General features: G+C 33.9%; 1 protein-coding gene across 1 annotated transcript; it reads right to left on the bottom strand.

Moving 5' to 3' along the window:
* Nucleotides 1-3,614: 3,614 nt before the first annotated feature.
* Nucleotides 3,615-11,989, bottom strand: LOC110713391 (phosphoenolpyruvate carboxykinase (ATP)-like). The gene is made up of 13 exons (XM_021891847.1): nucleotides 11,748-11,989; nucleotides 11,315-11,579; nucleotides 8,410-8,573; nucleotides 7,807-7,960; nucleotides 7,603-7,687; nucleotides 6,251-6,351; nucleotides 5,647-5,945; nucleotides 5,329-5,502; nucleotides 5,165-5,230; nucleotides 4,911-5,089; nucleotides 4,651-4,820; nucleotides 4,361-4,529; nucleotides 3,615-4,258 (listed from the first exon to the last, which is right to left on the bottom strand). Exons 2-13 carry the CDS (start codon nucleotides 11,575-11,577, stop codon nucleotides 4,115-4,117), a joined length of 1,968 nt encoding a protein of 655 aa, XP_021747539.1. The 5' UTR covers nucleotides 11,578-11,579; nucleotides 11,748-11,989; the 3' UTR covers nucleotides 3,615-4,114.
* Nucleotides 11,990-16,675: the final 4,686 nt, after the last annotated feature.

Genomic DNA, 16,675 nt, shown 5'->3' on the forward strand with positions numbered 1-16,675 from the left:
AAGCTATATTAGGGGGAAAGACACCCACCAGCCTGCTTCGAGGGTCTTCTGTAGGCTAGAAAACTTCAGCTTTTTCCACGTTGAGATGTAACCCAAAACGAGGCCCTTCCTCCATAAACAGAACCTTCCCCACCACCAAAGTGTCACCAATAATAGTGTCGTCATCCAAAGACCACGCCTAGATACATACTTCAAAAGAAATCTCTGATTTTACACACCAGGGGTTGTAAAATCAAAGAAAAAAGCAGAGGACCAAGGGGATCACCCTGCTGCACCCCCTGATACGACCATAAGGTGTGGTCCCTAATATAATCTGGCTGGATTAGAGTAGCATAATTCAACCCATCACGAAATGCCCGGACAACGACAATGAACTTCACGTAACATGACCGCACGATCAACTAGATTGAAGGCATTTTGAAAATCCATTTACAGCATTGGAAGACCAACATCAGAACCACGATTCGCAATCAACCGATTCACAACATGAAGAATTGCCTCACCACCTGAAGAAACCTAAACACCAAATTAAAGACAATCAAAGTAACTTCGCAAAGACTAACCAACCATAACAGCACCCACCTTCAAAACCAGACATCGCCAAACAGTACCCACAGTTATAGGAAGAATACCACCACTTGGCTTGACAAGAGATGTGAGAAGAGCACTAGTAATATACTCTCCCAGTTCCATAGGACATCTTCCAGCTAGAAAGAGATTCACCACCACGGAAATAGAGTCAACTAACTCACCTAAGACAGCCACTGCAGCACCACTCAAGCAATCCATTAGGTGCTGAGCACGTAAACCGTCCCTACCACATGATGTGCCACGTGGAAAACTCTTAATCTGATCCAAAACAATAGCAGAACTAACAACGAGATGAAGGTGATCAACATGTATATCAGGCAAGGATGGAGTTGGAGAAGAAGGGTGTTTTGACTATAAATCCGCAAGAGTGGCCTCATTGTAAGGAGCAATGCCAGCAGAAGAAAGAACCCGGACTGCGGCGGTGTAATGCAATGGCCATTACAAATCTTTCGACAACACTGCTTGATATTACGCTAGCTCTTCCAAATCAAGGTCCTAGTCAGCATCCATCAAAGGGGGGACCTAGCTGTAATGCTTCCCGTAAAAGCAACATATAATGCTTCCCGTAAAAGCAACATATCACCACCTGGCTCACTCCAAGTACGAATAGCATTAGCAATTCTCTCTTGTTGTCGTTGCCGCCAAACATGTCGTTCGGTGTAATTATTATTATTGTTGTTGTTGTTAGTGTTATTTTTATTATTATAAATAAAAAATTGACAAAGTCAAACAATTTACAAAAAAATTGTGGGAAGCCGAGATACTGTTCAAAACGGTTGATAATAAAAATTATTAATGTAAGAATAATGTAATACTAATTATTATTATAATAAAATATATATCTAATAATTAATATAATACTAATATCAATAAAATTAATAATAATAATAATAATAATAATAATAATAATATCTAAACTCAATTGAAACGAACTGAACTGAACTGAAATTCGCTAAACTGAACTGATAATTAGCAGATTAGTCCAAAAGAACAAGGCATAACTTTTACATAATCTCTGTTCTATAAGTGAAGGGTGAGGTAATAAAGGTGTCCCCCTAAAAGTCCAAAACCCCACTCTTTCTTTAAATATGATATAGTCCCCATATATATATATATTGATGTAGATTCCTCAAGACCCACTCACAAGATATAATAACATTGGATTTTCGAATTAATGAAAACTAAAGAATTTACATATAAAATCAAAAGGATAGCATTCTAATCCTTGCAAGAATAGATGGTCTCTTCCTAATCGCAACTAGAATATGATCACAAGTCGCAACAAGTGATAATTAATTTTATTTATAGTCAAACAAGCAACGCTCTAAAGTTTATTTCCCAAAACAAAACACACACCTAATAAATAACTTTATTGATATGCACCCATATTCATTGATTGAAAAATCGTACAAAGATAAGATACGAAACTAATTAATAATCATAATCATAAAATTTAATAGAAAACTAGGAATCTTAATCATAATTATCTCCTAATCATATTTGTAACCAACAATTAATTCTATCATATCATAACTAAATTAAACAAATAAATATTCTAATAACCGAAACACTTAAAGCCTAAAAATAGGAAATTCTCTTTTAAGTGAAAGGTAAAGACGTATAGGAAAATATCGTAATAATTAGTAAACAAATTCTTATATGTGGCGTGACCACTTCATATATAAGTAATGGGGGTTATGGCAATGATCAAATGAGGTTACAATACCACAATGGAAAAATGCATGGGGTTACCCTTTTAAACAACTGAAGTTATTATTTTAATAATAATCAAAATAAAAAAGTGGAATTACTCAATTAAACAAATGGGGTCGGGCTACTTAATTATTTAATTAATAATGTTACTCGTATAATAATTGGGGTTACAGGGTAAATTAAGGTTACCCACCTGTATAGTTGTGGTTTCCCGTATTAACTAATGATGATTTTTGTTATAAACATATGTGGCCACGCCATGTGGCTACACCATGTGGCTGGCCACACACAATACTTATTGTTAATAATAATTAAACTACTAAAGGATACTGTATGTTCTCAAGAAACTCCACAAATCTTCAAGATTTACAAGAAAATTTCAATATTGTTCTCAAGCAATTGAATGTTCCAATAATCTTCAAGAAAAACCCATATTGATAGCCCCTGCATCATACTCCCCTTGCTTCTTCGAAAAAATCCACGAGCCTTGTAAGTATTGAGGGATTCACACATCAGATTTGATCTCGACTCTTGAATTCCACCCTCATGAGTCATGGCTTTAACCAATTGAGTTATTTGATCATCCACTCAATTATTTGGAATAATCAAGTTTTAGTTAATTGTTTTTGTTTACTATTGCAATGTCTACGTACATTTAACTCCTGTATTTGAATCTTTGACAGATCTTACACTACTTTATTTATTTATTTTTGTAAAAAAAGGAGTGTTTTGAATTTTCTTACTCTCACAGGAATAAAAAAGAACAAAAGATGTAATATTTTAAGAAGCGCAACAAAAAGTTGGGAGTTTTCCTATTTGAGAAAGCGGGATTTTACTATGAAACATGCACTTTTTGTTTTATTCTTAAGGTATGTATAGGAGAGAAGAGAGGGTGGGATTGTATACACAAATTGAAAATTGATTATTTTGGAAGGAACCAGCCCAAACTAGTTCAGATCAATTACTGCATATATTACTTGTGTAAAATTTTAACTCAAAAGCTAGTAGGGCTGACTTTAAATGCAAATATCTCCCAAACTACAAGTTATTTTGAAGTGATTCAAGTTGGAAGTGATAGCTGGTTTCAAGAGCTTTCCAACTATAGGTCATATGCCCAATTCCGATAAGAAACGAGAAAGTTATGGCCGTTTTACGAAAACCTGACGAAGCTGAAAAATTGCGACGAGCAGGCGAGCTATGGCTCTAGGCGAGTGAGCTATAGCTCGGCCCTATGTAGACTTGCGGCAGGCTTGAGCTAGCTGCACTTCGGTTCTTGTGGGATAAATTATGGATATTTCCTAAAATTATATCTTTTTTATGACGGCTATTTGAGTATACTTGAGAACAATTTAAAGTTTTATTAGGGTTTCTTTGTGTTATAAAAGGACCCTAGATCATACCTTTTGAGCCATTAGATTTAGGACTCCTTGTATTATTCTCTCTTTTTTTTTTTTCTCCAATATAGTGAAGAAGCTCTCGAATCCCTCACCCGTGGATGTAGGTCTAATTTCAACGAACCACGTAAATCCTTGTGGTCTTTGTTTATCTTTTTTATTGCTTTTCTTGTTCTTAGTTTTCATTGACTTGTTCCGCATTAATCAAACACAATTACACCCTGTATTTCCTAACAACTTCATAATAGAGTATAGAATAACGGAGTTTCTAGTTAGTAAATTATAAATGCATTTGAATGTTACACCATCACATTCTCTTCTATCTAGCAATGACAAAAATCATATTCCGAATTGCCATACATAGTCTCAACACCTTAGCCCTAAGACCAAGCTTTTTGATCATTTCAAGTACCAAATTAGAAGATAGGACCGGCTGAAACAATCTCCTCTGTGAACTTGTTGTCCTTGCCGATCTGGTAGTTTGTGAACACCTCAAAGTTGTTCTTAAATAGTCCAGCCAGTTTTAACAGTGTGTCCTTGTAAGCATCCTTATCCGGCCACTACAACACAAATGAAAAAGGGCAATTGAGTTTAATATCACAAGAATTTAGAATTTACTATACAAAGCAAGGTGGAGAGTCATAGAGAAAAAAGTAACTAACAGCGTTAATAGGATCAAGGATTTCTGAAGGTACTCCCTCTATTTTAGTTGGGATCTCAAGCCCAAAGACTTCCGTCTTCTTGTAGTTTGCATTCAGCAGGGTGCCTGAGTGTATGGCATCGATTATCTTACGTGTGTATTGCAACTTGATACGACTACCCACACCATACCTACATAAGCCAAAACAAATTACAATATCATCTTGTGTATCAACTAGCTAATCTAATGATTCTACACTATCATTATATTACAAAAAGGCAAATAATCTCAACACAAATCTTTGCATTATACCTTCCACCAGACCAACCAGTGTTGACAAGCCACCCTGTGGCGCCGTACTTCTGCATCTTTTCAGCAAGCATCGCAGCATACTTAGTAGGATGCATCATTATGAAAGCTGCACCAAAGCAGGCTGAGAATGTTGCCGTTGGCTCCTTTATTCCATCTACCGTGCCAGCCACCTGTAGTTTCAAGGGAATCCAGTTACAGATCAATTATGCCATGTAATTTACACTCATTACTATGTTTAGTTGGACTACTTTTGATCTTACCAGAGCGGTGTAACCACTGATGAAATGGTACATGGTTTGAGGAAGGTTCAACTTGCTCACAGGTGGGAGCACACCAAAAGCATCACAAGCCAACAGTATGACATTCTTCGGGTGAGGTCCAACACACGGTATCTTAGCATTTGGAATAAACTCAATAGGGTAGGCTGCTCTAGTATTCTCTAAAACACAAAAACAAGGTTTGCCTCAAATGATGTTCTGCCAAAATAAGTAGGATAATCAATCTGTTTTCTAACCTGTAACGGATTTGTCTGTGTAATCTACTTCACGAGTGTGCTCATCGAATACCACGTTCTCAAGCACTGATCCATTTAGAAAAGCAGAAGCCTCAGGTTTTATCATTCAAGTATGGTAATTATTTGGAATTTAAGTTTACAAAATTGGTAAGAAAAATATATACCAGTTCCAAATTTGATGGCATTCCAAATATCAGGCTCTTTTTCCCTTGACAGATCAATACACTTAGCATAACAACCACCTTCGATATTTGATACACCATTATCACTCCAGCAGTGCTCATCATCACCAATCAAGTAACGATTATGATCGGTTGACAGAGTAGTTTTCCCAGTACCTAATGAAAAAAGCCATGGAATTATGTATCATACTTGTATTCAAAGAGCGTAGTGGCAAGGTAGATAGCAAATATGACAGTGTGACAAGCTAGCGCAACATCTTAATTGTCCTTCAATCCAAAAATCAGGGAATACTACTATACCTGATAGGCCAAAGAAGAGGGCCACGTCACCATCTTTTCCCATATTGCAGCCAGAATGGAGAGAAAGAATTCGACGCTTAGGCATGAGATAATGCATTACACTGAAAAGACCTTTCTTCATCTCCCCAGCATACTGAGTGCCGAGGATGACCATCTCCCTTCTAGCAAGATTAAGGTCTATGCTAGTCGAGGATGTCATGTAATGGGTATAACGATTACATGGGAACTTTCCTGCATTGTATATAGTGAAGTCTGGAGTACCAAAATCCTCTAGTTCCTCGGGTGTAGGTCGGATGCACCTGTCACCCATCCAGTTATTAAATTTGCACACACACACACACACACACACACACAAAGCTTGATACATCCATTTTCAGTGTTATTAGTACTTATTATTACATGTACACTTTCTTTTGCAAAGGATTTTTATTGCTAAGAACCACCTTATCACCTTATGTATATATTTCATTTTGTTGAAACTTTTTAAAATTAAAATCATACAGTATAGACATCTTAGAATAAGAAGCCAATATAGGAGATTAAGCCTTTTGACAAATGAGAGCACAAGCAAGTAAGAAAACTGCAACTAAGATTAGATACTTACATGTTGTGCATGAACAGAGAATGATAAGCTCTTGCAGATACAATCCTTACTTTAATTTTGTTCTGTGGATCCCAGTTGAGAAACTGATCGTTCACGAATACCTGAAATATATTTTTCACATTGATTAACAGCCATTTAATAAGAATTCTAACGTTCATCACTAGTATGTCAACTTATTATGCTTAGCTTCTTGCAATAGAACTTCAAAGACAGTCCCCACAGTAAACTTGATCGTGATGAAATTCTTGTGAACAAAAGACATTTAACACCAAAGTACATTTTGTAAATTTAATCAGCCAAATTTTCAAGTCATCTCCAATTCAGCCCGAATTTGAGGAAAAAATAAATCAGAATATGGGCATTATAAGGCCCAATTTGTATCTTTTGGCCTGAAAAACCCACATCAACCCGGCCCAATATAATTAGTTTTGGGCATAAATTTTCTAACCTGGAAGTTTAACACAAAATGGTTCACTTCTTTAGAAATATATCGGCCTAGCCCATGACCGCCTCTACTCTCGTCTTTATGAACTCACTCCATACGTAGCTTATATTCATGTGACTATAAAAATTCAGACAAAGCGGGTGGAAAACAACAAATCTCCTCTCTCTCTCTCACACACATTATTGGCATACATCTAGCACACGACAAATCCGTAACGACACAGAGGTGTTATACAGCCATATTTCAGATTCGGAGAGCAAAAGGGACTGATTTAATTTGTGTATATAGGAAGACAACAACGAACTATTGAATGGGAAAGTCTCCATACATCCAAATAACATGAACGAACATGCCAAAACGGAGACAATAAAATAGAGGTGATATTCCCAAGTAAAGGATAGGACTCAGAAGAGGAAGCACCTCTGCTAACATACGGCAAAACATAAAACTTCTTCCTATCGTCACATCCCTCACTTCCCCATATTTTACTCCAAGTTCAACCTGCCTATTACATCACTATTTTGTTTTCCTTTCACACACCATAACTCCCCCTCGCTCAATAATGTTATTCTAGGACTATTTTATACGCTTCCTCCGATTATTTTGTCATCTTGATTCTGAAATTTATACAAGGACTAAGGTTTAATAGATGGACACAAAGTTTCCTAACTCGAGTCCCACGTAAATAAAATACCATATTTAATTTGTTCCTTAGTTTGTGAGTGTGTTAGCATTATACTAGTGGGAGAAAGGCAAAGGTAATAAGGTTTTTCACCAAAATATGTCACTCTAATTGAACAACGGCTTCACATTAACATAAACAAATATTTTTTATTTCTTAAACATTAATGAACTTGACAAATTACTGGAATAACATCCAAAGAGATACAAATGGAAAGAAAATAACCTTGTCTAAAGAATTCAAATAATCAACAGCCCTCTCTCGGTTAACCATGAAGGTATGTTCGTCCATCTCAATGTTAGGCGAACCTCTGCAACATTATGATTGCACACAAGATATGATTAAAAACTCATTTTGTTATAAAATTAGTAGCTAAATGAAGTATACAAAGCGAGATAGAAGAGGATGAGACGACAAATATGGTCTTACTTGCCCCACCAAAGCTCATCCTCAGTAGTCTCATCCTTTACAACACGCTTGTCTCTAGGAGCTCTCCCTGTTTTTGCTCCTGATAATGTTGCCAATGCACCATTTGATGTAATAAACGACCCTTTTTCATATTTGATTGCCTGCTCATACAGTTCTGCACCAACAACCCCAATTCAATTACTCCAATTCCTTGACAAAAATTCTATAATTGGATTTATTCGATCTTGAGTTACTTATTGTAGCACTAAAATCTGTCATTATGTTCGGTTGTTTGTGTGGTTGCACCAATATTGGTGTGACCAACACCAGCGGTTCATAGGGTGATTTGTTGTACAAGTGATCGACTTGTTACATTATTGACGCATGACTTATTACTTTATAGTCCATACATTGGTCAGCCGTGACATGTTAGCTGAGACAAATCTCACCCAATTCCAAATGAACTACAAATTACATGTTTAAATCATGCATGCGTGCCTTACATATAAATCACTAAATGGAAGTTTAAACAAAAAAGGGTGATAAATATTGTACAACTAGTTATGCAATATAAGTTTGAATATCTTGAATTATAAAAGATAAAATTGAGAGTAGAAGTACTACCCGCCGGGGATAGGTTGTAGAGGACATGAGTAAATTTGAGAGCGCTGTCACTGACGCTGATCGTCGGAACAACCGGGTGATGATGCACATGCTTAAAAGCCTTTCCCGGGTCTCCTCTTACCACCTTTGGCCCTGTCTCTCTTGCCGAAGACGCCAATGACGCACTAATAGCCACGTTTCAAACCCAAACAAGAAAAAGTCAATCATTGACATGGCTTTATGAATTCTCAATATAATGACTCGTAATAGTAGAGACTCCTCGGTTTTATTTTACTTGCCGCTTAAAATTATACAGTAAATGTTAGTCGGGAAACGAAAATTTGTTAGTTGAATTGCGAAAATTGGAGAAGTTTGTTGCATATGAAAGTTGGAAAGAGATGGTACAAGAACTGTTTAAAAAGGGTTTGTTGAACGACAAAAAAAAAAAGAAAAAATCATGTTAGATGGCACAAAATGTACATCGTATTAGATGAAGCAAATAACACAAAATTTTGGATGGGGGATAAATTGAAAAGGTTCCACCCAAGTTTAGTTTGACAAAAATAAAAAATAAAAAATAAAAAGTTTGCTCAAGAAATTCTGATCTGTCCTAATTTTAATTATCTTACCACACAATTTTTAGCATGTGGTAACTTGTTATTTCGTTCAAACGAGCTGAAGTTGCTTAGCAAACTACATTACCTATACTTATGTCAACAATATTGGATCAACAAGAAAAGAAATGAACACCTTATTGACCATAAAGAATCCTTGGGTAGAGCGGATGATGGTGTCAAATCCTCAATCTCCCTAGGACTCACTTCGGTCAGTCCATGATCATGGACAATGTGACCCTCATGAATTAAAGCACGAAACCCATTTGCGCCAAACGGGTTGAGACTTGGTGCGGTTAGAATTGCTGCTTGATGTGTCTTTTTGTACACAATAGCAACAGTTGATGCCAAAGCAACTAATGGGTTTTTTTGGCTTATTATTTGGCAATGTAGAAGAAGGTTGTTGGGTTTCAGCAACAGAAAAAGAGGTGAAGTTTTCAGAACATGTGTCAGCTTGGTTCTCATCTATGAGTATTGGGTTTACCCTTGATGACCTTCCCCTGCTTCCGCTTCCTACATTGCTTCTGATGAGCAACTTCATCAATGTTAGCCCGTAATTTCACAATTTTCAAAATACTTTTGTAAACTAAGAGTCATCCATGAGTCTATAGAAAACCATTGTAATCTTTAGATTACGGTTTTCTATTATAAGATACAAATCAAGGTTCATATGGGTTTAAAAATGTTGAAGGTAGGTAGTTTTACGTTATACAATATATATACTCGTACTTTGTAGTTTGTACTTAGTATTCAATACTCTAGATAACGGATTTTTTAATCTTTTATACTAGTAGAATGTTTTAGTCGAGTTTCGAGAGATGAGAAAATCAATATTTCATCATAGAAGTAAATATGAATTACTCTGTAGGACATGATCAAAAATTAAAGAAAATCTAACATAGCAAATGATACGGAAAATTTGTTCTGCATTGGAGCAGATTTTGAATTAGTAAATGACACGTATTTTGGATGGCCCCACAAAGAAAGCCATTTGCAATGCTTTTGTCTTGGTCACGAGTATTTTTTATAGTTCATTATCATTGTTTAAACACTTGTAAGCGAGAATTGTAAGGGATTTTCCCCTCTAAATCTATACAGTTAGGAGTTAGGAGTTGGGATTAGAACTTAGGAGATATCATCTTATAACGTCATGGTTACAAGATGAAAATCTCAACCCATTGAAGTTAATATAGACCAAGATTATCAATTTACGATTATCATTCGGCACGATAAAAGGACATTTTGATGACTTTGTTGGATTGGATAAGTTAGACATGGTCAATTAAATTAGACGGAGACTTATTAATAATTAAAATATGTTAATTAATGTCATATATTACTCAGTACATTACAAAAGATAAAGGGGTAACAATTAAATTCAATGATGCAATGCCCTTGTAAATGCCGCCATTGCTTCCTTTTATCTTTCGGCTTCTTGTAATTTCAGATTACAAATTTTCAACCCAGTAGACTCTTTGTCACGTGCCAAAATTCTTCAAAATTTTGTTTTTTATTATTCTTGGGGGCAAATTCACCAATTATAATTGTTTTTTACGTAATTGTTTCCTGGGGATTTCTTGTGCTACCTAACTAATTCCCGTATAATTTCCATCCATAAGTATGAAATAAGATTTGTCCATATTATACAATGTCCATTATAAATGACTTCGTAATCAATTTTGGGGTGACTTAGGAAATGATATTTAAGAATCAAACAAACTTATTTATAGGATAATATCATTACTTTCGTACATTGGAATGATATTTTTTTACTATATTTTATGGGTTAGTATTACATAAGGATAGTATGTACATTTTACCTTTTGGATTACATTTATCTTACAATTTTGAGTTTTGATGATACATTCGCCATTTTTATTATTTGTTTTTTTTTTTTTTTATGGAAAGTGTTATATTTAAAATGGAAATATTAAATCAAATCAAACATTAATTACATTGATTTGATTTTTTTATACATGTCCAAATTAATACCGAATAATAATATTCGAAATATATTGTAATTGCTTACATGCATATAAACTTGTACAATGTCACAAGAATCACAAGTCACAACCCATAAAGTTACACGTATACAAACATCATAGTGTACTTCGTAATTAGTATGAGACTTTGGGCGACTCATAAAAATAAAAAAATCAAAATAAGAACAATATTTAGCAACGGGATGAATATTAACATCACCACAACCCTAAAAATATACTTGGTGTAAATAAATCATTTGCATGACGTGGCAATCAAAAACGATCGATGCGAATGACGTTAATTTTAAAGCACGAGAATTAGAAAAGTACCTAATGGATTGGAGTTGCTGTCGTTGGCGTTCCTCTTCGGACATGGCAAAAGTGGCAACAAACGAGGAACCGGTGATTGGGGTTGTGGGCGCTGATTTTTTCTTCTGTAAGGAATGAAGTTCGTCAATGGTTTGAGCCTTCACCGGTAATGAACTATCATCATGGCAAACTTCATTCCCCTTTTTCCCGCTTCCATTTGTTTGTATTCTCGTTAGCCCCTTCCCGGGCATAACCACGTTTCTGTTTCCGTTCCCGTTTTCCATATCTGTATGATACACGACATCCAAATAATATTATAAACAATGTCGATATAATTTGTAATAATACGCTTGTAGCTCATTCATTAGTCTCAATAAAACTATCAACTTTTTTAATAACATGATGTTATTAATTTGAACAACTAATATGACAACAATATGTATACATAACGTACCGCTTAGTAACTAAAATTTTAAGAGGCTGATTAATACACACCAGAATATGGTTGATGAGTAAGAAAATAAAAAAAGAGAAAATTAATGAATAAAGGAAAAGCGTAGCATAAAAACGAAGAGTTTACGGAGAAATATGAAGAAATGAGAAGGATGAGTGTTGAAGTAGCACAAGGGCATCTTTATATAGTGAACGTTTCCGGGTTTAGTGGGGCCATAATAGGTGGGGCCTATGATATTATTTAACTATAGTTAGTTTATATTATAACTTATGGTTGAAATCTTATCCATGATTTGATCTCCAGCTCTTCTATGAATTGATACAATATGGAAAAAGTCCATATTTTTAAGGCTTTATTATTCTTATTTTGATTTTATTATTAATTAATATTGGAGTTAAGAATTACGATTATAAACGCGCTTTTAAAGTGACTTTTTGTCTCTTTGAGTTGTTTTAAAGTCATTTTTTGATTTTGGGTTATAAGCCTTAATTATGATTTATGATCATATATTCATATGCCATTGTCCTGTTCGATTTTGGCGTATTTAATACGATCATAGATTTATAGTAAATCAGGATGATCCTTTTTTAATGGAGAAAGAGATCTTTATAATCTTTACCAATTTAATTTATGTTTAATAAGAAGAATATACTCAATAATAAACTATACGAATCGGGGTAAAAAAGTTTTAAACTCTTGTACTTCTTTTCTACTCGCTTTATTCGAAATTAATTTATCATGTTATAAGTTTAAATTACACTATTCATCATAATATAAGAAAACAATTAGCATTATTCAAAAAAAAAAAAATTAGCAAACAAGTTGATTATTAACCAAATTAAAAGAGCAATCAATAGGTCATTAGCTATATCTTGTTACAAACTTCCTTCGTTATTGTTCAAAAACTTTCGCATGTGGCTGGTCACACCGTGTGGCTAGCCATCATTGGGGTTACTTTGTTGTAATATTAGTTACTCGGTCAGTATTATAGGAATTACTCCGTCAGTGTTATAGGGGTTAGTCGGGCAGAGTAATAGGGGTTACTTTGTTCTTTTACAAGCGTCAAGCGTCACATGGTGTGGTCAACCGCACACAAAATGCGCTGGTTTTTATTAAGTCAAGACACTTTCTTTTTTTTCCTGTTAATAGGTTATTTAAACTGTTTCAATTTTTTTATTATCATCGATCGGTCCATAAAATTTATGGAGTATTAAAAGTTGTATCAAAATATCATTTAAGACATATTTAACAAAATTTTACATGGTCATTCCATTGACATGGATCATCAAAGATATTCAAAGTAAATTACTCCATCTGTGAATGGTACAACAACATAAAGTTACAACTAAGACTTTGTTGGGTTTGACATAAACATTTTCAATGAAAAATTATTTTTCATGGAAAACATTTTTGTAAGGAAACTACAATTGCAAAAAAAAATCATTTATTTGTTTCCTTTAATTTCAGAAAAGTTAATATATATATTGAAAATAGGAGTGGAAAAGTGAAAATAGATAAGATCGAAGACCGTAAAAATTGGAAACATAGCTTCCACTATTTAGAAAAGGAAAATCTTTCCAACCATTGAGAATTTAATTTACACCATCTGGATAATTATTTTTCACCCTTTCACAAACCCAACAAGGAAAAATAAGGAAATTGATAAAAGTGATTTTTCATTAGAACAATTAAATTATATCAACCAAACACACCCTAAATGAAAACTCTAGAAGTATACCCTTTCATCTATATATATATAAGAAATCCTTGTACTAAATATATTTACAAAAGCAATATTGTTTTTTTTTTTTTGGTTGTAGTAATGAATTATATGAACTATACTATTACTTTTAAATACTCACCAACTAATCAACTATATCCTCAAGAATAGAAGTGTCAAAAATTGACTCAACCCACCGATCTGATAACAACCACATTTAAATTTTAACTTGTACGAACACAATAATTTAACATGACTTAAATTTAAAATGAGCCATACCTAACCCGACCCAAGCCAGACACTACCCAAATTGACACCTTTACCTAAAGACCTCAATTGATAAAATCTACAAATCTTCAGACTTATATGGTTGCTAAAAATTCCCTTTAAAAAGCTAGATTGGCCAATTGGAGACCCATGCCACAGACATAGTAAATATTCGATCAACAAACATACTATTTTACCATTTTGGAAAAAATTAATACAGTATTTGTTAATCTTCATCATACACATCTATATGAGAGATAATCGAAAAATAAAAAAAAATATTGAATGCGATATTATGGTTGATAATTATTCATAATCTTAAATTTAATCATATACCTAATTAAGAGATTAGAGATGTCAATCATTTTAATAAGTTGGTAATAATAAACCTTATGATATTTGCTGGACTTCTTCCAAATTATCATAATCTAACCATGCTCGAGCACAAGATACATAGGCACAACAAATTACAATGTATGTCATGTTGTGGCCTGCGGGTCGAGCTTCTGCCACTTTTTTTAATAGAAAGACCCAAAAAATAAGCACGATATAATGATATGGTCCGACATGACAAAGTACACTTGTTATAAGTGAAATTGACAAGTTACAACACAATAGATGTGGCATTGGGTTGCGTCTAGGCCTTTTTTCGGCACAACACGTATGTAGTAAGCTTGATCGTAGTCCAAAACTAGAGGTGATCATTAGGCGGGTCGGGCCGAAACTAAAAAATTATGCCCGCTTCTCGAGCCGTGTCAAGGTTCGGGCCGGAATTTTTGTGCCCAAACCCATTCAAAATGGTCGGACCGTGCGGACTTTTCGGACCGGGCCTAAAAATCAATTAAATATGCATAAAAACGCATTCTCAAACCCGCCCAAAAAATATAAATTTTTGGACCAGACCAACAGACCGGGCTAACTTTGATGACCTCTATCCAAAACGCACAGGCTCAAGCCGCTCGGCACACATGACCTGACACTCTTCACATCTATCTTCGACGTGACCTTAGATTTAATTTCACGTACTCTGATCCCACCAAACTTAGGAAAATGATATCGAGAACTATATGAGCTTAAATAATTGCTTGTACGGTGAGTCAAAAAGAAATTTGGCATTAGGTAAAAATCGCAAACACTCAAGCTTGACGTAAGGAGTTACAAAGTCAACCCTAAACACAGCTGTTGACAATGTATAAAAATAACGATTTGAAAATCAAATAACATAGGAAGGATTACAACTCACTAATCACAAGAATTTTGACATAGAAATATAATATCTTCATATACATGATTAATTTCATCTGTTAGCACGTGTTGTTTTGATAAGCAATGTAATTTTTGATAACATAAACCGAATATAATAAAGTTTATTCAAAGAATAATTGATTTAGCCGTTAAGTTTATAAGTTTATTCCATGAATTTAACATTAAGATTGCATATATAATAATTTTGTGATAAGGTTGATTTGTTCGCAAGATAAGGACTCATATCCACATCATTTTATGTAGAGTTAGTTGTGATTTGTAAATGATTTAATTTCCATATAATCAGCACCTTAGTGTGTATTATGTGTAACTTAGTCTCTACATTTTTAGGTTATAAATTTTGGGTTTTGTCCTATTTGTATGAATATGACAACAATTTTTTTACACCATCGTGGAAGCAACGTAAAGATAATCCATGTCAAAGCTTAATCAACGCATTACTAGGCTGTTTAAGCTAATTAATTCATTAAACATTGTTGTGCTGCCTAATAAAGATGAGTGCCTGGCTGCCCATAGGCCGTAGATTAGCCTACACATAAATGGCGGATGACCAAAATCTAAAATTCTATTACCTCCGTTTTGTAATAATCGTAACAATTCAACTTTTGCACTATTTATATGCTTCTTTTTTTTTTTCTTGAAAACTGCACTATTTATATGTTTATTTGTATTATGTTTCTTTTATTACCCGTGTATAAAAAACATATGTTGCCATATAATATATTTTTGGAGTAGTCTTTATGTATATTTTCATTATATAACTTTATATATTTCTTAATAATATACTTCGTATAATTATAAATACTAATGATCAAAGTTATCTATTGGCTTATGTGCTAGTTAAAATGTTATGATTATTAAGAAATAGATGTAGTTAGTATAAGCTTATTGGTATCAAACTGAATTGAAAATCATACGAAATATACAGTAGATTTCAAAATCTGAAAAATACTATAAATATAATGTTGGATCAAACAAATTTTCCTCGATAAAAGCTATGATTATTATTGTAGATGAATATTTGAAATATGTATGTAATCCTCATCATAACTTCCCCTTCAACAAATACATTTGAATGTAGTAGGCTAAGTTAAAAATAACTTGACCATAAAAACCGTATCGAGAAACTTAATTGTGAGCTAATGAGCATCATTTTTTACACTATATTCTAGCCATGTTCATGAGATATTAGGGTAGTTCCTTTAGCAATGTAGTGTTTTAATTTATTTTTTTGGCATTTGTTATTTATTTCTCTTTTTTTTTTCTTTTTTTTTTTTTTTTTTGAAACCTTGTGTGTTGAGTCAATTTGGATGATAAAAACATGAAGCAAAGAAAATGAAACAATGTCAATGCAAATGGATCAGGTGCTAAGTTCTTGCAGTGAAACTCAGTTTGGGAAACTAACGCAACAACAAAGGTTGTTGCAGTAATAAACTACCCAAACAATACATGTAAGTGTCTCTTATTGAAAAATAAAGAGATATTTAAGCACTTTATAAGGTTATAGGGTTACTCCTCCTATTGCCATATGGTTTTGAGGTGAAACTTCCTTAAAGAAACTTGCTAGACGATTTAAAATTCGTCCAGATTCATTGTAGCGTGATAGTTAGTTCATTGTTTAGAAAATAATTTAGGAAAAATTGACAATAGCAGTCCCAATTATGACAAGTTTTAT

The sequence above is a fragment of the Chenopodium quinoa genome, unplaced genomic scaffold (genome assembly GCF_001683475.1).
Source record: "Chenopodium quinoa cultivar QQ74 unplaced genomic scaffold, ASM168347v1, whole genome shotgun sequence".
Lineage (NCBI taxonomy): Eukaryota > Viridiplantae > Streptophyta > Magnoliopsida > Caryophyllales > Amaranthaceae > Chenopodium > Chenopodium quinoa.

Excerpts from the sequence above, each read along its gene's own strand:
- LOC110713391 (XM_021891847.1), bottom strand. The coding sequence starts at position 11,577 with ATGGAAAACGGGAACGGAAACAGAAACGTGGTTATGCCCGGGAAGGGG. Across the intron at positions 7,961-8,409 it reads CTACAACCTATCCCCGGCGG|AACTGTATGAGCAGGCAATC; the intron begins GTAGTACTTCTA and ends TTGTTGGTGCAG. Across the intron at positions 5,503-5,646 it reads CCTCTTCTTTGGCCTATCAG|GTACTGGGAAAACTACTCTG; the intron begins GTATAGTAGTAT and ends TTTTTTCATTAG.